This window comes from Lytechinus variegatus, chromosome 6, assembly GCF_018143015.1.
Source record: "Lytechinus variegatus isolate NC3 chromosome 6, Lvar_3.0, whole genome shotgun sequence".
NCBI lineage: Eukaryota > Metazoa > Echinodermata > Echinoidea > Temnopleuroida > Toxopneustidae > Lytechinus > Lytechinus variegatus.
In genome coordinates, this window is record NC_054745.1 from 39,785,197 (window position 1) to 39,810,616 (window position 25,420).

The 25,420-nt window shown below is 36.9% G+C and overlaps 1 protein-coding gene across 1 annotated transcript; it reads left to right on the forward strand.

Moving 5' to 3' along the window:
* Positions 1-570: 570 nt before the first annotated feature.
* On the forward strand, positions 571-20,549 carry LOC121416645. The gene is made up of 6 exons (XM_041610123.1): positions 571-897; positions 5,670-5,818; positions 9,801-9,909; positions 16,708-16,774; positions 18,310-18,522; positions 20,262-20,549. Exons 1-6 carry the CDS (start codon positions 646-648, stop codon positions 20,405-20,407), a joined length of 936 nt encoding a protein of 311 aa, XP_041466057.1. The 5' UTR covers positions 571-645; the 3' UTR covers positions 20,408-20,549.
* Positions 20,550-25,420: the final 4,871 nt, after the last annotated feature.

Genomic DNA, 25,420 nt, shown 5'->3' on the forward strand with positions numbered 1-25,420 from the left:
AACTCAGGTTTAAAGTTGTGGTTTGATGCATGGATAGCATATTGTTGCATAAATCACCAACAGTTAAGCTATCATATTTCAGCTCATTTGGCTCTTAAGTCATTCATAATTGTAGGAAGTATAAATAGGTGATTGTCTTCACCATCGATGAATCAGGAAAGAGCACAGTAAACACAAGAAACACAGAACTTAATAAAAACAAAATTATGACACTTGGTTATTTTAGCACAGAGTTAGACCATGTTCTATGTTAAACCTGACTTCAGAATACGTGCCAGAGAGAATAATACAATAAACATAATAGAGGGTGTGGCTACCAGGAACTACGGCCTCCCTCGGCACAGAAACTAGGACACTAATGTTATTTCGTAAATTCAGAATGAAATCGAAAATATATTTTCTCTCTAAACAGGTTGAAACCCATTTATTAAGTTACATGGAATTCCTGTCAATATTTCACAAAAGTTTATGCCCGCGTATTATCTCGATCCGCCGATCCATGGTTCTTTTGAAATCAGAATTTGTATAAATACCAAACTTCGAAGCATGCTGCGCCATTGAGTTATATAAACTTGATTTCAACGGGCCGTGGTGGACCAAGCGTGTCGCGATATTTTCCTGCGCATCAAAATCGTGGATTCGACAATGGGAATACACGCCTCCAAAGGTAGGTCTTCAGCCTCTAAAAGCCGAGGAACGGATGGGGTTTTCGCAGAGGGATCACCGGTAACGGAAGGCCAAGTTCAACGCGACGTTGGCGTAAGTGATGGAGCGAGCCCGGCAGAAACACGCGTGAAGCGGGCGGTAGAGAAGGAAGCGGTTGGAGGGGAAAGAACCGCGGCAAACACCGCTTCACCGCAGACATCACCAGATGAACTTGATGACGACGAACATCGGGTAAGATCCGGGGTAATTAAGACACACACAAGATTTAAAGTGATTGGTTAACATTGGTTTGACTTTTAAAAAATCTGAGCCAGAAGGTCACAATTGTCACCTGTGTCTGTGATATGTTACAACAAGTGGAATGCCTCTGGCCGTCTCACCTGCATCACGCGGTTCAATATAGCAGCAGTGCTGACTTTGAATACTACTCTAACTCACACAAGATGTTCAGTGATACATGGTTACTCTTATGTCCACTTTTTATGAACGAGACCAATAAACTTACAGAGATATGATGGTTATTCAACAAAAAACCCCAACATAGCCAAAGTTCATTGACCTTACATGACCTTTGACCTTGTTCATGTGACCTGAAACTCGCACAGGATGTTCAGTGATACTTGATTACTCTTATGTACATGTACAAGTTTCATGAATCAGATCCATAAATTTTCAAAGTTACGATGGTAATTCAACAGATACACCCAATTCGGCCAAAGTTCATTGACCTTTGACCTTGGTCATGTGACCTGAAATGCGTATAGGATGTTCAGTGATATTTGATTACTCATATGTCCAAGTTTAATGAACTAGACTAATAAACATTCAAAGTTATGATGGTAATTCAACAGATACCCCCGATTCGGCCAAAGTTCATTGACCCTAAATGACCTTTGACCTTAATGATGAGACCTGAAACTTGCACAAAATATTCAGTGATGCTTGATTACTATTATGTCCAAGTTTCATGAATCAGATCCATAAACTTTCAAAGTTATGATGGGAATTCAACAGATATCCCCAATTCGGCCAAAGTTCATTGACCCTAAATGACCTTTGACCTTGGTCATGTGACGTGAAACTCATGCAGGATGTTCAGTGATACTTGATTAACCTTATGTCCAAGTTTCATGAAATAGGTCTATATATTTTCTAAGTTATGATGACATTTCAAAAACTTAACCTCAGGTTAAGATTTCGATGTTGATTCCTCCAACATGGTCTAAGTTCATTGACGCTAAATGACCTTTGACCTTGGTCATGTGACATGAAACTCTAATAGGATGTTCAGTAATACTTGATTAACCTTATGGCCAAGTTTCATGAACTAGGTCCATATACTTTCTAAGTTATGATGTCATTTCAAAAACTTAACCTCAGGTTAAGATTTGATGTTGACGCCGCCGCCGCCGTCGGAAAAGCGGCGCCTATAGTCTCACTTGCTTCGCAGGTGAGACAAAAATGAAGCCCAGAAAAAAATGCGTTCGAAAATAATTATTTAGTGCTTCAAAAATTGAAATATAAAGTGACCGGAAACACCATCTTAATTTCATCCCATACACTTACGTGTGCTATAGACGCCTATTTACAAAATCGGGGTTTGCCTTGTAGTTTTCACTTTTCATTCTCAATAATGGTTGTTTTCAGGGTTTATTAGTTCTAATATATGCACGTATACACATGTTTCATCTTGGTTTGAGAATTTTTCAAATCGGCTGCTCACAAAGTTAAATAATACCTTAATAATAATCCGCTTTTATATAGGGCTTAATCCATCGGAACGACGTTTCTAAGCGCTTTACAGATATATTATTACCCCGGTCATCGGATTCAATCAGTCATTCCCGCACACAATGTGTGCACATCCTCCACTCCCTGGGGAGTATTCCAGTCAGTCGCCTGTGAGGCGCACACAATACTGGACAAGCTACAATGACTTTCACATCCTACCGGGTACCCATTTAGCACCTGGGTCGAGAGTGGCAAAGTGTGGATTAACGCCTTGCCAAAGGACGCCAGACCGCGGTGGGATTCGAACACACGACCCTCTGTTTACAAGGCGAGAGTCAGAACCACTACACCACGGCTCCTCCACATACCTTCATACCTTTAATGTTTACATTAGGCACGTCAACAGAGTGATGTCATAACCATTATATCTACTTGTATATACACCCATAAGCTAGTGATTGGTGTGATATAATGTAAATGAGGGCATATGATTTCACTTCACGATAAGAGGGACAGGGATTAAGAAGATGGCGTGCAATTTGACACTTTCAAGGCTTTTCATTTACTTAACTTGACAGGAGTTAGCCTAATCAAAGAACGTAAAATTCCCATTGTCAAGAGTGATAGTTTTAATTTTCAAGGACCTCAAAAGAGCCCCCTTCATTAAGGAAGGTACACTGTAAAAACTGTGGTGTTAAAACTGGCACCAATTGGTGTTAATGGAGGACCACACCCTGAGGTATTAAAATAACACCCTAGAGATTAAACATAACACCAACGAGAGTAAATGTAACAACCATAGGTGTTGTAATAACACCTATAGGTGTAAAACTAACACCACCAATTTAACACCGGTGTAAAATAACTGGTGTGGTCCTCTATGTACACCGGTTAACACCACAGTTTTTGCTGTGTAGTGACCGGGCCTGAGAGAATTTTATCATAAACTTCTATATAATTGTAAACCTACAACTGCTTTGAATTCCTGCATGTGATTCTGAAAAAGAACTTAACACACGATCTCTGCCCATGTATAACAAAGTAGTACAAAATGAGACTATTGTACTAATGCAGAGAATAGAGTCAAAATAATTTCACCTGAGGCCTGTTTTTTTTGGGGGGGGGGGAGCAGGGCCGAACATATCAATTTTCTCCTCCAATATTTTTTAAACTAGTTTCCAGTGCAAAATACGTTTGAAAATGCATTTGAAGGCTCTGTGAAACCATTTTACTTGACATTGAAATACTATTATACGCAGAAAATCATCATGATTTAAGAGCTCTTCTTGTGAAAAATTTTCTTAAAATTTTGCAGATTGACCGCGACGAAAATTTTAATATTCTTTTTACCCAGCCCTCAATTCGAAATATGGATCGAAAACCCTAACTTTAAACTGAATGTCTCAAATAATTTTAAGAACTATTTCAAGCACTGTGTAGGAAAATTACTAAGTGGATGGAATCACACTTAATAAATTATGCGAGCGCGAAGCGCGAGCTGATATTTTTTATTATTTTGACCAAGGACCGGGACATTCTAAGGACATTTTGTCATCATATGAAAATGGAGACTATTTTCCTATTATTCCAAAGCGTGAGATGAAACTTGTCGATATTCCATTTTGAAAAGGGCCAATTTAGTTATTAGGAACTTATGAAAATGTTATTTTCTTATTTTTTAATCTTATGTGCTTATATAAAGGAAAAGTCCATCCCAACCAAAAGTTGAGTGGAACAAAAGGAGAAATATCTAACAAGCATAACACTGAAAATTTCATCAAAATCGAATGTAAAAAAAAACTATGACATTTTTAAGTTTCGCTTAATTTCACCAAACAGTTAAATGCACATCCTGGTCGGTGTGCAAATGATGAAACTGATGACACCACTCACTATTTCCTTATATTTTTATATATAAAATGTAGAATATTCTAAATTGTCCTCATTGTCATGTGAAACAATATTTTTTCCTGATCTGTATAATTACCATTTTTTTTTACATTTTATGGTTCAGTCAAGTTGGTCATTATTGTAAAATCTGTAAAAATTGAAATATTGTATAATTCAAACCGATAACGAAAGAAATGATGAGTAAGGGACATCATCAATTCTTTAATTTACTTGTGACTAAATATTGTGCATGTAACCATTTCTGAAAACTGAGCGAAACTTTAAAAATTCATTTAACTTTCTTATTTTACATTCGATTTTGATGAAATTTTTAGCATTATGCTTGCCTGATATTTTTTCTTTATTTCTCCTTTTTTCTTTTGTTTTGCTTTTGCTTTCATTTCGGGGGGAGGACCATGGGGACACGTGCCCCCACCCCCAATAACCACGCCCCTGTTTATAATTGCAAGGACATTTTCAAAGTGTAAACTTTTATTTGATATGCAGTGTTATGCACAGTATAAACATATACATATGGTAATTTGATATTTGTAATATCTTTGATGGTTTTAACTGCACAATATTATACGTATATATCGGACTATTATTCACATATTATTTTGATACTTTTTCTCACCTAGCAACTATCAAGTTTTTTCTTTTCCTCGTCTGCCAGGTGCTCCATCCTCTCACGATGCCGTATTCTTGTCATTGTAAATAAATTGCAATGTATTCATATTTACAGCTGCAGATACCCTTACAAAAGGCACGTCTACTATTTTCTATTTCACTGGCATACGATCAATTCTGTCAAAATATTTTACGTCATACTTAAACGTCGCAATCGTGAACAGCAATATAATAGACGGGTCTTCTTTCCTTCTTTCTTTCTGTAATGTCTTGTTTTGTCCTCCTTGTCTTGTCTAATAACCTGTGTGCCCTGAAAGAACAGTTCTCTGTTTTCGTCCTTGCCCAGTTTCTGTAACTTTCTCCGACCTCAGCTCTATTTTTTCTATAATTATTTGTAGCTATCAATGATTACACACGAATTATTTGTTAAGGGCCTATCCACGACAAGCCTTTGCTCTACTTTAGGTCCATCCACTTAGAATCTGCATTTATATTGTAATTATGCACACTATTTCGGAATGAGTTGTATGTTTTTCTTTGTATTTTGATTGATTTGTGGAAAATAAATGAAATGAAATTAATATTTCTAGTAACATTTTCTGCTCAGTCCTTTGCATCAACATATATGCATCTGAAATTAAATTATTAGGAATATACATATCCATATATTTTTGACTTAATTTTTTGTTTACCTTTGTATATCTTTACGTATCTTTTTAATTCAAATTTTTGAAAATTTAATCTACACTCAGCTTCCCAAAACAAGAAAGATCTTCGTACAGTACGTCCCCGACAAACCGTACGCTGTCACTTACTTTGGAGCTCGGCTTCACTCTCGTGATTGTCGTCACGTGATCAGGGATATCGCTGGCTCCGGACTGGCAGAGGAAGTCGGACTGAGGTAAGCAGGTGCCCTGGCCGAGTGGTCTAAGGCGCCGACTAGACATTTGAAAAACCGGGGTTCGATCCCCGGCCACGGCACCTATGACCGTCAGCAAGGCATTACTCGACAGTGCATACACACTGAGAAATAAAGGTTCAAAATTGAACCACGAAAGGTTGATGCAAAATCAGCACCCTATGGGTTCAAAAATTGAACCCCTGATTTGGGGTTCAAAAATTGAACCCTTCGGTTGGGGTTCATATTTGCACGCTGCGGGTTCAAATCTGCACCACTAGAGGTTCAATTTAAAATTTCTGGTGCAGTTTTGAACACGCAGGGTGCAAAAATTAACCCTAACCGCAGGGTTAAATTTTTGAACCCATAGGGTGCTGATTTTGCATCAACCTTTCGGGGTTCAATTTTGAACCTTTATTTCTTAGTGTGTACATTCGTAATTCCGAAGATTCGTTATTCCGAAGGTTCGGATATTCCGAAGGTTCGTTATTCCGAAGGTTCGTAAGTCCGAAAACGAAATGAGATTCGTAATTCCGAAGGTTCGTTAGTCCGAAAACAAAGTGAGATTCGTAATTCCGAAGGTTCGTTAGTCTGAAAACAAAGTGAGATTCGTAATTCCGAAGGTTCGTTAGTCCGAAAACGTATCTTAAACATAGCCGTATGCAGAAAATTTTCTCTGGGGGCAGCACGTGTAAACTTTTGGGAAAAAGCTTAAAAGTGAGGGAGTGAAGCGACCGAGTTTATCATTGAGGTGCTTTCGCATTTTGTTAAGTGAAATTGAATGATTTTTGGTATACTTTTTGTGAATTTTGTAAAAATCTGCAGTAAAATAAATGTAAGTTTTCAAAAAAAAAAATCTTGGGGTAACTACCACCTGCCCAACTTTTTTTTTATTTATTATGCACTTGCAGAAGGGATCAGAACGGCGCTAAATAGAAAAAACCGGGCGCACACCGGGCACGAAAAAATGTGTTTTTCAGGACAACTTATCTGATTATAAAGAACCGGAGAAGGCAAAGTGTAACTCGTTGACACACAAAACATGTCCTCTACAGGTAAAAGGGGCACAGGACATGTTACTGGGAGCACTTTTGTGTGGTAAAAAGGGGTACTGTTTCGAGAAAGTGCACTTACAAGAAGGTATAAAACGGATCCTTCTCAGGTGAAAGGGGCACAACATGTTCGAAAGGGGTCATTTTTCTTGCGTAAAAAGGGCACTTTTTCAGAGCTCCATAAATGGGGGGGGGCGGGGACCCTTCCCCTTATTTCGAAATAGGCCCATATCTCTCTTAACTCTGCACAACGACTTATTCTCTTACATGGAATGACATTTTGAATGAGTAATACTTTAAACCTAAACCAAAAAATAAATTTTAAAAAATCACAATTTATGGAGAAATTCTGTCACGAACGAATAACTATTATTGGGCTCTCAATGGACATATTCTCTCAAACAATATGATACCATCTTTCCGTGGTTTATATGTCTTAGTTTGGATTTAATCAAAGGATATTATAATGATATGAAATATTATTTCCGCCAATGAATGTCATGACTACATAGAATGCATTCACGATCCAAACAGCCAATAACCTACAAGAAATGCAGTAAAATTCGTTGCAATACCTTTTGAATTCAATTATGATTTATGATTTCTGTATACAGTGTATACTGAATCATTGATTTGTATTATTATCTATTTATTTCTATTTTATTTGTTTATTTCTTATTCATTATATATATACTTATATATTGTTTGTTTCTTTATTTTATCTTATTTTTTATTCATAAAATGTGACCTTCACCCTACAAGCCCTGCTTTTTAGTTGGTCTTCTTCTCTTTCGATTTCATGCTATTATTGTATTATGAAATGATTTAAATGTTATATTTTGTAAATGAATTGAATTGAATTAGATTGAACATAAGAATCATTAAATGCGCACTTTTAAATGACAATTCTCACATTAATCGAATGAAAAAAAACCTTTGCAAATGAATTTCATTGCATTGTTTTAAAGGAAAACTGCATTATAAATACTGAATCACTTTATTGCTGTCATATACCTTACATTTAATTAAAAAAAAAACCCAACTAATTTTACATTCAAAGCAGACGGAATACTGGCTTTTGCACGCGTAAGCATGCATGAATAACGCACAATAGTGTAGACTTATAAATCATGGAAAATACATACTATCGAGGCATTTATAACCATAAAGATAGTCATTGATTCATGAAAATAGCTTTCATTGTTTCCATACAAGCAGAAAATATTTTGCGGCATATTACTAGTCTGCGGTATTTGAAAGGAACAGTGAACTGTACCCTAGGGTATAAAACAGAAAATTGCTTTTCGGACAAAAAAGCATACATTATATGGATTTGTGGACGAAGGGTTAGTAAAAGCGCACACATTCGTAATTCCGAAGCTTCGTTATTCCGAAGGTTCGTAATTCCGAAGGTTCGTATTTCCGAAGGATCGTTAGTCTGAAAACGAAATGAGGTTCGTTAGTCTGAAAACGAAATGAGGTTCGTAATTCCGAAGGTTCGTTAGTCCGAAAACGAAATGATTAACGAACCTTATTTGGTTTTCGGACTAACGAACCGTCGGAACAACGAACCTTATTTCGTTTTTGGATTAACGAACCTTCGGAATAACGAACCTTATTTCGTTTTCGGATTATCGACCCTTCGGAATAACGAACCTTCGGAATAAAGCCAAAAATGTATACGGATTAACGAACCCTTTTATGTTTTCGGATTAACGAACATCGCGGTATAGGCAATTTACGTGTTTCGGAATTAAGAACCTTCGGAATTACGAAGTGTGACCTAGTAAAAGAACTCATGTATAATCGAGGCCCAGTGAATTAGTCATCGGTCTTTGAAACAGAGGATCCTGGGTTCGAATCCAAGCCATGGCGTCTTATTTCCGTCAGCAAGAAATTGATTCAACCTGTGCTGCACAGCCTGCATTCAACCGAAGTTGGTGTTTTATAAAGCTGTTCGTAAGTTAAGAGCGACTTTAAGAACGGCTACACACTAAGAAATAAACGTTCAAAATTCAACCCCAAAAGGTTGATGCAAAATCAGTACACTATGGGTTCAAAAATTGAACCCCTGATTTGGGGTTCAAAAGTTGAACCCTGCGGTTGGGGTTCATTTTTGCACCCTGCGGGTTCAAAACTGCACTCCTAGGGGTTCAAATTAAAATTTAGGGGGCGGTTTGAACCCGCAGGGTGCCAAAATGAACCCCAACCGCAGTGTTCAATTTTCGAACCCCAAATCAGGGGTTCAATTTTTGAACCCATAGCGTGCTGATTTTGCATCAACCTTTCGGGGTTCAATTTTGAACTTTTATTTTTTAGTTTGTAGTGATCCTTTCTTGTGGCAAATGATATTCACCATTAAATGTTCATTGACGATTATATAGCGAGTAAGAAAAGTTCACCAGTCGTTCTTAAAGTCGCTCTTACCTTACGAACAGCTTTATGAAACGGCCCCCAGTTGACGTAAAATGGTACATGGCAGGAATTTAATCCTCGAAATGAAGTGCGCGTGAAAAATGCTCTGCTAAGCTAGGGTTATTATGCAGAATAATTGCCGTGCGCTCAGAGACTTGATACGCACTTTATGTGCCACATTATTATTAGTAATAGTAGTATTATGATCATTAACGCTATTATTGTTATTATTACTTTTATTATTATCATTATTATAGTTTCTGGTTAATACCTAGAGACTTGAAAAGCACTGTGTAGTAGCACATTGATATTATTATCATCATTGCTTTTATTATTACAGTTATAATTATAATCATTATACTCATTACTGATATTATTATCATTATTATCATTGCAATAATAATCTATAATAATCGGTATTGTTGTTGTTATTAGTATTATTGTAATTATTATTGCTGTTATTATTATTTTCAGTTATATATATAAAAAAACGTTTTATTTTTTTTTCTTTGCTACAGAAATCATGATGAATTGCTGAGTATCAACAACATAGAGACTGATTTGACCAATACAATTCAGTTAGCAGTCCTTGAGTGTTTGGCAGATATCGGTACACGTATTGGATTGGTAAGGTACACTCTGGGGGCTACACTTCGTAATTCCGAAGTTTCTTTATTCCGAAGGTTCGTAATTCCGAAGTTTCTTTATTCCGAAGATTCGTAATTCCGAAACACGTAAATTGCCTATACCTCGATGTTCGTTAATCCAAAAACGTAAAAGGGTTCGTTAATCCGAACATTTGTGGCGCTATTCCGAAGGTTCGATAATCCGAACACGAAATAAGGTTCGATGTTCCGAAGGTTCGTTAATCCGAAAACGAAATGAGGTTCGTTGTTCCGAGTTAGTCCGAAAACGAAATAAGGTTCGTTAATCATTACGTTTTTGGACTAACGAACCATCGGAATTACGAACCTCATTTGGTTTTCGGATTAACGAACCTTAGGAATTACGAACCTCGCTTTGTTTTCGAACTAACGAACCTCATTTCGTTTTCGGACTAACGAACCTTCGGAATATCAGAACCTTCGGAATAACGGAGCTTCGAAATTACGAATGAATGCGGATCGGGGGGGGGGGGGGGGGCTTGGCCGGGTGGCGCGTTTCCGTTTTACACCCTGGCGAAGGCATTTTCCGGAAAAGAAGCCAAAAAGCGACTAGTGAAGAGTCTACACACGTCGCTGGGTTGCATGCAGCGTGCGACACAGGCGAGTCCACCACCGCATGCAATTTGCACAGTTACTGATCAGGGGGGCGTATCATGAAAGGACTTGTCGGACGTTTTATCTGACAAGTCCCATTTTATCCGACAGTTACCATAGGAACAGTGCCTCTCAGCCAATCAAAATCATGGAAAGATGTCAGATCTGACATCTTGTCGGATGAAAATATTGATGAAACGCTCCCCAGAACACAGAGTTCCTCGGCACTTCATGTACAGAGAGAGCGGCAGTCAGGAGTGAAATCCGAACATGCTTTTGCAGTCGCGTTGTTTATATTTTTTTCTAAAAATAAATTATTAACTAAATGAATAGAATGACAGACAAAATCAAAATAAACAGATACTTATAATGGAAAGACAAATTTAAGTTTGATGGATTGATACACTTAGAAGCTGCCGAAAGATAGATATAGAAGACTGATAAATAGATAGAGACAAGATAGACAGATAGATAGAAATAGAGAGAGAGAGAGGGGTGGATAGATAGAAAGAGAGAGAAAGAGGGAGAGATGGATGGATAGATAGAGAGAGGGGGAGAGACAGAGAGGTCGATATATAGAGGGATAGGTGGAGAGAGAGAAAGAGAGAAGGATAGATAGATAGAGAGAGAGAGGGAGAGATGTAACGTTGTAGATAGAAATATGGACGGACAAAGAGAGAGAGAGAAAAAAGACAGACAGATGCTAGAGAAGGAGAGAGATAGAGAATTTGAGAGACAGATAGATAGATGTTAGATAGATAGAAAGATAAAGAATGAGAGAGACAGAGAATATAGACAAATTAACAGATAGATATATAGATAGAGAGAAATAGAGAAAGATAGACAGATAGATAGAGATATTAAATAGATAATTAAAGAATGAGAGAGACAGAGAAGATTATTAACAGATTAACAGATACTCTAGTTAACAAATAGATAGAAATAGAGAAAGACAGACAGATGGATAGAGAGATAGAGAATTTGAGAGATAGATAGATGTCAGATAGATCAAGAATGAGAGAGTAGAGCGACAAATTAACAGATAGATACTGTAGTTACATAGGTAGGTAGCAGTGGCGGATCCAGAGGGGGGCGCCCCGGGCGCGCGCCCCCCCCCCCCTATTTTCGCCGGATTTTTTTTTTTTTTTTGGATGGTTATATTTACTGGATTGGTACAATGAAGTCAATTTCAAGGGCTAGATCTAGTCAAAACTATATTTTAACTTACGCTCATGGCCTTTGTGTTCGCACAAATGCACCTCTGTCATACTGTATTGCAATATGTAAATTCCGGAATTCCAGGGCGCGCAAGTCGATTGGTTGGAAAGTTGCACCACTTGTAATCGGGAGTTGCAGTGCAGTGACCAGTGTGAAGATGTTGGATTGGATATCATTTTTTCCCGAAATTTTGTGTTTTTTGTAACATGCGTTTGTCCGTCTTTATGGCAAATACATGTAAATTGTAAGTAACAGATCGCGAGAGAAAGTGTCAACGATGCGAATGATAATGTCTATCCCCGAGATTATTCTTCACTCAAAGATGAAGCCCTGTATCGGGCGCCACGTGCGCAGCATTATCATTCTGCCTTGGTCATGTACGTTTTCACTGAAATGTATAGGTCAGACATATTTGTATTTAATGTAAACTAACTTTTACACTTTCTGGTAGATTCAGAGGCATATTATCCAGGGCGCCCCAACCATAGGCGGATCCAGGGGGGGGGGCGAGGGGCCCGGGCCCCCTATTGGCGGAGCAAAAAAAAGAAAAAAGGGGAAAAGGAAGGAAAAATGAAAAAAGGAAAAGAGAGGAGAAAAGAAGGAAGGCAAGCATAAGAGGAGGAAGATGAGTGAATAAAATAAGATAAGGGGAATTAAGACTTGGAAATTATTTTTTTTTAATCTTTCATGTCGGGATATAAAATTTTCGCTCGCGCTTTGCGCTCGCATTGCCTTTTAGGTGATATCTTGCTCAATATGGACCTTAAAATATTAAATTCTGAAGTCAATATACAAAACATATTTCAGCTGGGAAATTGAACTTTCATTATTTTGTTTTATTCACAAATTGATTTTTTAAAAGTGTAAAAAATTATGTTTTATGGTCTGAATATTAACAATTTCTGCTTGCGCTGCGCGCTCGCAAAATTTGATTTGTCAGGTACCTATTATTTTCCTGTATTCCATGAAGTTCTCAAAATATCCCTATTTAGGTCAGATTGTCAAAACGTATCAGCTAGCGCTGCACGCTTGCATTTTGATTAGTGAGTTATGTATATCTCAATATTAATTCTAAAACAAACTACTTAAAATCACCATTTGATGACAATTAATCATAAATTTCTGCTCGCGATTTGCGCTCGCATTGATAGATTTTAAACTCGTGCATCTTATGCATAATTACTAAAGTGCTTAAATGTCCAATTTTCAGGCCATAATATTAATAGATTTTGCGCTCTCATGCTTAGGAAGAGAAATAGGAAGATAGTCATCATTTTCTTATGATGACATAATGTCCTTATAGAATATCCCGGTCCTATGTCAAAATTCAAAGTAACAATAATTGAAAATATCAGCTCTGTTTTAACTGTGATCCTTCTTCACCTCACAATTTTTCCACAAAGTGCTTGCAATACAGAGCTTAAAGTGACCCCTTTTCAGATCTGAATATCATATATTTTTAGCTCGCGCTTTGCGCTCGCTTTATTGATTTTCATGGTAAAAAAAAGGTATTTAGAATACCCAAATTCTAGGTCGATATCTCAAACACACGTTTATTCAGATACGCACCTTGTTCTCCATTTAAATATTTATCCAGTTTCAGATAACAATATAAAAAATTGTCTGCTCGCGCTTTGTGCTCGCATTATTAATGTATGAAAATTTCCAATAGCTTAACCTTTTCATGATTTACAAAACATGAACAGAGTGTCCAGAATTTTTCCGCTCGCGCTTCGCGCTCGCATCAATAATGTTCAGTTTTTGTCTTATCCTTTCCACGATTACAAAAAGTGCTTGAAATTTCCATTATTCAGGTAGAAATGTCAAAAATTTCAGCTCGCGCTTCGCGCTCGCAATATTTGAATGTTGAAATATGTAACGTCTTCATGGCTAAGTTCAAGCAGTCCATAACAAATACGTTTTCGATCAGCTCAAACGTATATAAAAATTTTCCGCTCGCGCTCTGCGCTCGCATTATTAATGTAAGGAAGATCCCCACTTCCTCATCCTTTTCATGATTTACAAAACTTGAATAGAGTGTCTCGTTCAGTAGGTCTAAATCACGAAATTTTTTGCTCACGCTTCGCGCTCGCACTAATCGTTTAGTTATATACCTATTCTGTTAAGTTACAAAAAGTGCTTAGAATTTCCATTCCTTAGGTAAAAATTTCAGCTCGCGCTTCGCGCTCGCATTATTTGATTTTTAAAAATATGTAACGTCTTCATGGCTAACTGCAAGCAAGTCCTTAACAGTACCTTTTCCATCAGTTCATTTTTGCTCGCGCTTCACGTTCGTAATAATTATTCACTTGCATACACATCTTTTTTCAGGATTGCCCAGAATGTTCAAAACTTTTAGAAAAAAGTAAATAAGATTCCCCCCAAAAAATAACTCGCGCTTCGCGCTCGCATTATATAAATAATGATTATGGTATTATATATTTATCTTGGGGGGGGGGGGGAGAATAAAAATACTTTCGTGCAAGCAAGTGAAGAGCCTTTGCCAAATGTATGTTTTGAATGACCGCTTATACGGTGTGTGACTGGAAACCAGCTCCTAAATGAGTCAGTATGTGTCTTTTAGTCATGAAGTTACAGTGATTTAAGTGTGCATTTTTCTTCTAAAGGTGCTCTCAAAATACGACTTTTGGACATGATTTTTTGAAAAAGTCCTTGCCGTGGGAGGGGGTATCCCCCCTCCCACACCCTCCCCCCGCTCGGTCGCTTCGCTCCCTCGCCGCTGGCGCCCCCCCTATTTCAAAATCCTGGATCCGCCCCTGGGTAGAGAGAGAGAAATAGAGAAAGACAGATGGATGGATAGATAGAGAATTTGAGATAGATAGATGTTAGATAAAGAATGAGAGAGACAGAGAAGGTTATGGTTATTAGATAGATAGATAGATACTGCAGTTACATAGATAGATAGAGATAGAAAGGGAGAGATAGATATATAGACAGATAGAGAGAAAGACAGACATCAGCAAATCGGCAAGGCAAATGATCAAGGCAAACATTCGTATTGAACCTGGAAAGTATAAGCTCAGCTGCGGATAACTTCGGTGCGGACTTTGGATCGCGCGCCCAGCTGATAATGTAAACAAACGTAGACGTAGACTCTTCACTAGTCGCTTTTTGGCTACTTTTCCGGAAAATGCCTTCGCCAGGGTGTAAAACGGAAACGCGCCCCCGGGTGCACCACCTCACCTCCCCCAGAAAAAAAAACTTCTACGAGCGACACCGAAAAAGGGAATAAATTACACGTAGAAGAAATGAAGATGGTATAGGGTTGAATAAGTTCGAAGATATTTTCTGGATTATTACAATCTGTCGCAAATATTGATCTGAGTACCTAATTTCAATAATATTTCACTCCTGTGTATTGATAGATTGATTTTTTGATTGATTTTATTGATTTCCGTTTCACAACATAAGAATGATAAATATAACATGATAAGGTCGAAAATACTGCAAAACATAATAAATATATATAACATAATCTTAGACTTAAGGAACATGATTTAACAAATAAAAAAAAACCTAATATGACATTTGTATTTGAAAGTAAAACGGAGGGTCTTGCCGAAAAAAGCCAAGCTTGTACAAAAGGCAAGACCCTAAATAAACTTAGTTTCATTACACACAAAAAACACTGAGTCGTAATGATATGTAGAGCTTTTGTTTACAAATAAATACAAACAGCATTAAGGTGGAAGGGGGGGGGTTAGGGGAAGAAGAGGGGAGGGATAGAGAAGTGCAGTGCACATGACGTAGAAAGAAAGCGGGCAGCAGGAGCAGGTACTTTGGCTAATTGCGATTTAAAAAAGAAAAAAGCAATAACAAATTATACATGTATATGTATATAATATGAAAGCATACAATACACATATACATTAACGCCGAGAATATAAAGAAAGAAAAAAAAACAGTTATTCAGCATGACCTGCTTGCAACGAGTATTGCAAAATTAACATTTTTTTCAGTTTGCGTTTAAAAATATGTATATGATTGTCTTTTTTACATGATTTGTAATTTTGTATCTGTACCTATTTTTTTTAATTGTGGATGATGATTTATTACATTCAATATGTATTGAAAGATGAAAAAATAGAATAATTTCATTTATTTGTTCTCACTCTCTTGATATCTATTCATTCATTCATGAAACTTGGCCATAAGAGTAATCAAGTATCACTGAATATCCTGTGAGAGTTTCAGGTCACATAATTAAGGTAAAAAAGGTCATTTAAGGTCAATGAACTTTGGCCAAGTAGGGGGCATTTGTTGACTTACTATCATAACTTTGAAAGTTTATTGGTCTAGTTCATAAAAAACAAGGACGTAAACGTAATCAAGTGGCACTGAACATCCTGTGCTAATATTAGGTCACATGACCCAGGTCAAAGGTCAATTAATTTCTGCCATGTTGGGGGTATTTTTTGGAATAAGCATCATAACTCTGAAAGTGTACAGTAGTCAAGTATCACTGAACATCATGCAAGTTTCAGGTCACATGACCAAAGTCAAAGGTCATTTAAGGTTATTGATCTTTGGCAATTTTGGAGGTAATTATTAGATTGTTGTCATAACTTTTAAAGTTTATAGACATAGATTATATAATGTGGATATAGGGGTCATCAAGTATCACAAGTCTTAGGTCACATGATCAAGGTCAAATGTCATTTATTGTCAATGAACGTAGTATCGTATCTGATAATAAAGGAAAGGGCATTATAATATCTGCATACTTTAAGTTTACAAGCAGTTAGTATTTCTAATGATCAGCATTTTCTTTGTATTTGAGACATAAAATTGCCCCCAATTATAAATAATTGAATTAAGAATAGTAATTAGAGAGACAAATGAATGAGGACTCGAAATACGAGTTCCGAATGGCCTAAGTCTGATGTAGCCCTAAAAAGTGTTTTGCTCAACTTTCTTTGAATTGTAGGTTATCAAACGGCAAGAGGACCAAGACGAGGAAAAGTGGTTGTATGCTTTCCATCTCGACGAAAAAGGTGTGACATTTATTTTTCACAAAATATAGTAGAGATGTAGGGGGGGGGGGTAGACAGGTGCGCTTGCCCCTCCCCCGAACAAATAAACAACCAAGACAAAAAAAGAGAAAAGAAAATACGACCCCCCCCAAAAAAAAAACCAGGCAAAAAATAAGGAAGGAAATCATGAAAACAAATTTTAGTGTACATTTTTATGAACATTAATATTCACGTTCCTTGTAGGCAGGTCTTTTGTGTGGTGGATTGGGTCATTCTTACAGTCATATATACGTGGTAGAATTCTGTAGTAAGTAGTAGAAGTAATGAGAGAGGGCGCTATGATATGAATGTAAGAAAAGCCCAAATCCTAGAGTTGGAATTGGGCTTTTCTTGCACTCATACCAGATTTTCCTCCTTAAGTCAAGGCATTTCTGAGATGATTTCAGATTTATCATTTATACACAAGATGAGTCAGTGTGTAAGGATCAATTTCCCATACTTAACCCAATTTTGCCAAAAATTGGACTTGGGCCGTTTTGATAGTCAGATAGTCAATTATAATTGAGGATACAGTATACGGCTCACATTTTTCTTATTTTCTTATTTACTTATTTACTTATTCGTTTTTGCATGTCATGACAATGTACATTGTATGACCATCACGAAATTAAATACATTAAATTTTACATAATAATAATGTATAATTATGATCATTTTATGACTGATTATACCAACGTTGCAGACATGCAGTGGTATGATAATATAAGCAGATGCTTGAGTTGTCTGACACCTTCGAATATATGAAATACGTGCATAAATATAAAAGAATACTAAAAATTAAAATCTAACGATTACACACAGAAATAAAACGAACAAACAAATTATATGTGCCACAGCTATTTACAAATATTTAAAGGACAAATCCACCCCAACAAAAATCTTATTTAAATAAACGGAGAAAAATCTAAGAAACATAACAGCAAAATCGGATGTAAAATAAGAAAGTTATGACATTTTAAAGTTTTGCTTGATTTCATAAAACAGTTATGTGCACATCCTGGTGGGTATGCAAATGAGGAAACTGATGACGGCATCCACTCACTATAATTTCTTTTGTATTTTATTATGTGAAATAAGAAATATTCTAATTTTCCCCTCATTTGCAAGTGATACAATGACAAATTCTTCCCTGTAAAATAAGCATTGTTTAATATACGGTTCAGTCAAGTTGGTCCTTATTGTCAAATCTATAAAAAAAATCAAATATTGTATAAAAAAAAACGCAAAAGAAATAGTGAGTGATAGACATCATCAACTGACTCACCTAGTTGTGCAAATCACTGTTTTGTGAAAAATAAGTGAAATTTAAAAATGTCATAACTTTCTTATTTATTGCATCCGATTTTGATGAAATTTTCAGCGTTTTGCTAATTTATTTTTCTCTATTTATTTAAATCAGCATTTTTCTGAGGTGGACTTGACCTTTAATGTGACGAGTCGAATTTATGAAGAAAACAAATGTGGATAGGACCTTTTGTTGTTCTTCATGTTGATAGATGGACGACCGATTGTAGCAACCATTTCAAGGCATCTGTTGGACAGCGGAAGTGAGGACAACTCTTTCATTGAATTGCTTCCGGTAGAGACTGCATTTGATGTGACACCGACCTATCAATACAGGAGGTCAGCACAAGTTCAACTCATTGAAATGAGGCTGGATCGATTCACAGAGATCGGTAGAACACAGGCAACGTACGTTTCGACAAGACGTAAGTTCATTACTTGCGAAAATATATATTCAACTTTGAACATTTAACAGAACAATGGTCATGATGGTAGGCGTAGCTTAAATCAAGGTTCCCCCGATCTACCTGCCCTTTGGAAAAAAATGGTGATGCCGAAAAATGTCTCTGCCGGGAATCGAACCCAGGCCCCTAGCTTTGAACCCGACCACAGAGACGGGTTAGTGGCTAGGGCGACCCCGATCCGATTGACCGTCAGATAGACAGATTTTCGACACTATACCAATTATAATTTCCTTTGCCGGGTGTAGGTGGATATGAATTCAGGCATAGACGCTAATAGACGTAGCTTCATGTATATAAAGAATTAAATACGGGGATATTGAAAAGGATGCTCCAGGCTGAAGATATTTATATCAAAATAAATAGAGTAAAATTCATTCACCAAAATGCTTCAAAATATCATCAAAAACGGATAGCAAATAAGGAAGTTATTGAATTTTAAAGATTTGCATTATTCTGATGAAACAGTTCTAGGGCACGTTGCAGAAAGAGTTGCGATCAAACGCAACTAAAAAAAAAAATCTTGTGCAACTTGATTTTCAGCCAATGAAGCACCCGTATTCGGGACTTAAGGCCACCGCACACATTACGACTTGACTGGTCTCCGACTGGCTTGCGACTGAGTGGGGGGAGATGTGACGTCCAGCTCTTGTCAGCTTGAGAGTCGCAGACAGGGGAGCGTTTCATCAAACTTTTTGTCCGACAAGTTGTCAGATCTGACAACTTTCACTGACTCTGATTGGCTGTGAGGCACTGTTACTATGGTAACTGTCGGATAAAATGGTACTTGTCGGATAAAACGTCTTACAAGTCCTTTCATGAAACGCTCCCCCGGTCAGAGACAATTCACAATGAAAAGTGTAAGGATTTGACATCCTTATGACTGGATCGGAAGCTCTATCCAACTTCCATCCAATCAGACAGCAGAGTTGCACGACGCTAAACAATGCGCATACACGTACTAAGCGCCATTTTCTAAGTTTCTATGGCAAAGAGCAAAAAAACGCTTGCGTGAGTCGAAGACAACATCGCAAGGTGTGCGGTGTCGAGGCTTATGATCTAGTTCTACCCGTGCGATTCATCTCTACTCAGTCGCAAGCCAGTCGTAGACCAGTCGGGTCGTGAGGTCTGCGGTGGCTTTTACGCTATTGATATTTTGACTTGCGTTTAAACGCGACTCTTTCTGCAACAGGCTCCCTGGGCATGTCTTCATGAATATTCATTAGGTGGGCTGATTATGTCGCATCCCCCACTTTCCCTTTTCTTATGATATTACATGAAATCATTATTGTTTCATATTTTCATAGATGTGTAAATGATGTGTCGCGGTGCAAATAAAAAAAAAATATCCCTCCATCTCCTCAAGTCGATGGCACTCAACCGCAACATGATGGCGTCAAGCAAATTTGAGTCGAGTGCAATGGCGTGATGTGTGTAAATTTGGCAGGACAGTAAAGGAAACATGCCTTTTCTTGAAAACTCGTGAATGTACAGAGTCGCACCTTTTGTACTGGTGAATGTACCGGAGTCCGGGGCTTATGGTGGTTAAAGTATTTTTTTTTAATTTGGTTTTAACGATATCACCTCATTAAATTGGAAATATCTCGTAAATACCGAGATTCATGATGTCCCTAATTCCCCTGCAATCTGATAGAGATTTAGGTGCAGACGTCTTTTTCTTTTCTTTGTGAATTTGTCAACAGAAAACGTGACCCTGAACTACTATCAAGTTGTAAGTGGTGGCAACCCTCCAGGAAATCCAGTCGTCATCTCCCAATCCGGGTCACCCCGTAGACCGATGTGCGTTGAGGGTGTCAGTGCGGGCGCCCTTGACGTGGTAGTAAGTTAATTGACCTACGTGGTCGTCTTAGATGTCGTCATAATAATCGAGAATGTTTGCAACACTGTCATTATTCATCGCTTTCAACGCCGAAAAAGTCATCATAGTTATCGTGATCATCATCACCACCATCATTATCATCATCACCATCATTATCATCATCACCAACATCATCATCACTGCCATCATCACCACAACCACCATTATCATCATCATCATCAAAATCATCATCACCGCCATCATCAATACCACCATCATCTTCATCAAACGTCATCATCCTCGTCGTCGTCACCATCATTGTGTTGGTCGAACTAACACAATGTCTAATACCTCCTATGGCTTCCTTTTCATTTTATCTGCTTTATTATTGGGTTGTCTGATATCCATTAATAGTTACACTCATGGTTGTCATATTGTATAAAGTTAGTGTGTCCAACAGAATTGGAAACGTGTCTTTAGAGAAAGATATCACAGCAACTGAATATTCTGTTAATAACCTGACATTTTAGTCGGTTTGTGAAATAAAGAAGAAATGAAATAAAATTAAACACCAATATTAAGAGTGGAATTTCTATTATGATTTGATTCGAGATCAATTACTAAGTGAACTGTTCAGACGTTGGATGAATAAAAATGAACACGGAAGCTTGTCAGAAACAATTTGCGTAGAAACTCACTTGTGAATCTGAACCCACTCCCATCTTTAGTAAAATAAACTTTTTTTAAAAAAATAAAGATTTTAACAAATCTCGACCCATTTTTCCTGCGCAACCTGGTTTTTCTTACATTGAATTTTGAAACTCTTCTTGCTAGTCCTACGTCTGACGTTAAATATTCATGTATGATATCAAAATAAAGAAGAAAACCTGAATGTTATGAGGATGAAAAAGAAAAATAAAAGACTATAAATCGTTTGGCTATTTTGAGAAATGTAGCTGGGAATCCCGTTTATTTTCAAAGTAAAACAATGCACAGCCTTAGCCATACGAAGCCGTATCCACTAACCCCCCCCCCCCCCCCCTCTCTCTCTCTCTTGTCAGGTGTTTCCTCCTTGGATGAGAGATCCTCGTAGGCAGATACCACAGAATAACAAGTTCTTTTTCTTGACATTGCATCCTACCGGTTCAACCCGTATCAAGGCAGCAAACACTAACGACGGTAAGACAATGAGGCTGTTTCACAAAGAATAAAGTATGACTTAAGTCGCACTTAAATGCCGACGCGTACACAGTAAAAATAAATATACAACGCTGTTTACTATATGAACCTTACAGTCATTGTTTAAACAGTTTAAACTAGTGTCTATTAAAATCTTAAGCAACAAAGTTTAATTTTCAATATCTAATCTTTCATATATTAAACATGATTGTTTAAACTGTTAAACAAATACTGCAAGGTTCATTTACTAAACAGCGTTGTGTAAAATCTTAAACAGCGTTTTTACTGTGTACATGATATGCAACGCGTAATCTTATTGGTCAATACGCAGTAGTGGGAGGTTCTCTTCGCATGATTTATTTTTTTGCAGGAGTTTCTGCATTTATTGTAAAGTCAAAAATAAATTTTACAATACATAAAGCATAATCGTAATACGACATGAAAGTACATTGTAATGTGACAGATTTATAGTAGTGTCATAACAAAATTTAGACATGAATACAATTAAAGAATAAGACAAAGTAATGAAAAAAAAAACAAATGCAGTGGCACACTATATAAGCAAAAAAAAAAATGCTTGAGCAATAGCAGCCAAAGGGGGAAAAGCGCTACATGGAAACCTAATATTTTATAGGTCCGGGTCTGGAAGAAAATGTTACGTCACAGATCATTAGAAGAGGAGAAATGAAGAGTGCGTGTGTGTGCAAGTGGGTGAACGTGCAGGTGTGATACTAAGAATACTTCGATAAAAGATATTTTTTCAATGAAGCTTTAAAAGAAAAGATAGATGCAGTGAGTTTTATATCATTGGGCAAATCATTCCAGATGTCTGGGCCGTGATGTCTGATCGTTTTATGTGCGAATATTGTTATCGGGTTTGTGAGGTGGATGTTGGATGAGTGGCGTGTAGGATATGAATGAATGTTGAAAGAGTGTAGGTATAGATTTAGTGGAAAACTTGTACATGAAAATGGCAGTTTAGAAAGTATAAATGTCATGAATTATTAATGTTTTCAGGTTCCGAAAAATAGGATCAGTATGTGCTAAAAATTGCGAGTGAGGAGAAAAGCGGAGTGCTTTCTTTTGGAGGCGTAGAATTGAGTCTATTTTGGTTTTGTTGCAATTACCCCACAATATGTTGCAATATGATATATGTGACAAAATAAAAGAATTGATCTCACCAATGCGGCCATGCCTTTTATACCGCGCGTAACAGGCATTTAAGTCATACTTAATATTTGTAAAACAACCCCCCCCATATCAATTATTCAAAATATTTTTTTTAAACAGTTTCAATATATATCCAGGCATTGATTTTGTATAGCTTAGGGCATGTGTCGTGCCATGTTTGCTTTGTTTTATTTCCTGTCTCATTCAAATAACAATTATCATTATATTAATATAGCACAGTTTCTACTTAAAGGGGGAAAGAACTGTGTGTGGTCTCTCATTAACTGTGTGTTATAAATACACAGTCTTAAAATATACGTTTTCAGATATCTACTAATACAGTAACTATAGAGAATAAATTGACCTGTAATTACAAATCTTTTTAGAGGAAAAATAATTGTATTGCTATTTGGTAACATAATTATTGCGGCGTAAATTTATTTATTTATTATTTAAAAAGAAACAAGTTCACACTTAGTTATCAATAATGCATATAGCATTTCCATTTATTTGAAAGCAGGATAAAAGAGCATTGTAGAATAAATGCCTTGCTCACGGCATGGTGCCTTAGACCACTCGGCCACGGCACCTCTAACTCGGCCCGGCACCTCTATAAATTAATTGAGTAGTTAATTAGCATGTTATCGTTCAAGTGGGTCCATACTAGACTACACTGGCAATATGGGTAATGAAACTGGCCAAGTATGAGTGGTTGAGGACTCGAGATGGCGCTATTGGTTCGTATCTGCATGAGAGTGTAGTAATTATTATAACGGATTTTCTTCGCTCAGTGACATACGGAGGATTCATTAACAGAGTAAATACATTGAAAATGCCTAACAAATGCCAAAGCACAGCTGGGGAGGACTTTGTCGAAAAATTAGGCCCGTTTAAAGGTATTGTTTAACTTTGTGAGCAGCTGATTTAAAAAATTCTCAAACCAAGATGAAACATGTGTACAAGTGCATGTATTAGAACTAATAAACCCTGAAAACAACCATTATTGAGAATGAAAAGCTAAAATACAAGGCAAACCCTGATTTACAAATAGGCGTCTTACAGACACCTAAAAAGTACACATAAGTGTATTGGATGAAATTAAGATGGTGTTTCCGGTCACTTTATATTTCAATTTTTGAAGCACTAAATAATTATTTTCGAACGCGATTTTTTCTGGGCTTCCTTTTTGTAAAATATCACAGGCACAGGTGACAAGTTTGACCTTCTAGCTCAGATGTTTTAAAAGTAAAACCAATGTTAACCAATCACTTTAACCATATCTTGTCCAATTACCCCAACAGATCTCTACATGACGGCTGAGAGCATGAACAGGGAATGGATTGCTAGTCTTGGTCGAACAGCCTCCGGGTTTCGAATCGTACCTCAAGGTGGTTCTGCGTGAAAATCCACCGAAGAAACTCCCACCCTCATGATGTAATGATGAGAAAATAATGCGCTCTACAGATATTATATATATGCCATACCTTACAGAAATATCGAAATACAATCAACATTCATGAGACGACATGATTGTGTTAACACGACCAGCACATATTTGACATCACTGTATTTGATTTATGACTGCATATATATATATATATATATATGTATATATATATATATATATATATAAAGGAAGAGGGTTCATTGCACAACGTGTGTTGCAGTGCATCATGTTCTATGTAGAAGCAAAAGATTCCAGGCATGGACGCTAGGCGTAGTTTTGAATCATATCTCATTTAATTTATTTATTTCAAATATTTAAAGGAAGGGTAGTTCAATCAGCAATAAGCTGGTTTTCGTTGAGGCCCTTTGTCAACAAACACAAATATAAAACATGGTAACATATTCATATATACACAAAGAATAGTGTATAAATACTAAATAAGCATAATTAACTATGGAAAATAACAGAACAAATAAAATATGATACTGTACAGATGTTACCTAAAACTAAACGACTAAACGAAAACAATATATGCACATGAAAAGAGATAAAATATGTACAAAATGAGGAGAAAGAATAAAATAGATTCCAACATTAGTCTCTATTACATATTAAAGGTTTTTTTTCCCCATTTAGCCATTTCTCGTTTGAACTGTTTAATGTTTTCTATGAATCGGAGGTGTTCGGGTAGTTTATTCCATTGTAATGGACCTGTGACAAAAAATGATTTCTGATAAAAGGTTGTACGAGCATATGGCACCTAGATTATCATCTTATTTGTGCGTCTAGTTGTTCGGGAGGATACTTTCTCTATATAAATAAACTTATCACAAAGCACCTGGTCAGCTTTCGGCCACTGACGCTTTCGGCCTTCGGTATAACGAAGCTTCGGAGTTAAAACTGACACCAATTGGTTTTAATAGAGGAACACACCCTGAGGTTTAAAAATTACACCCTAGAGATTGAACGTAACACCAAAGAGTGAAAAATGTAACAACCAAAGGTGTTGTAATAACACCTATAGGTGTAAAACTAACACCACCAATTTAACACCGGTGTAAAAGAACTGGTGTGGTCCTCTATGTACACCGGTTAACACCACAATTTTTGCTGTGTAAGGTGAAAAATAATCAGTTTGAAGGTTTCTGTCTTCGATGATTTAATTTGCTTTTGGTTGACTTCTGTAGGCATTTTGGTACACTGCAAAAACTCTGGTGTTAATTTAACACCAGCCCGGAATCTATATA

What these genes read in the sequence shown, in the direction of transcription:
- LOC121416645 (XM_041610123.1), top strand. Translation starts at nt 646, where the DNA reads ATGGGAATACACGCCTCCAAAGGTAGGTCTTCAGCCTCTAAAAGCCGA. An exon ending in TTGATGACGACGAACATCGG is followed by an intron (nt 898 to 5,669) that starts GTAAGATCCGGG and finishes ATCTACACTCAG; the next exon opens with CTTCCCAAAACAAGAAAGAT. An exon ending in AACGTACGTTTCGACAAGAC is followed by an intron (nt 18,523 to 20,261) that starts GTAAGTTCATTA and finishes ATTTGTCAACAG; the next exon opens with AAAACGTGACCCTGAACTAC.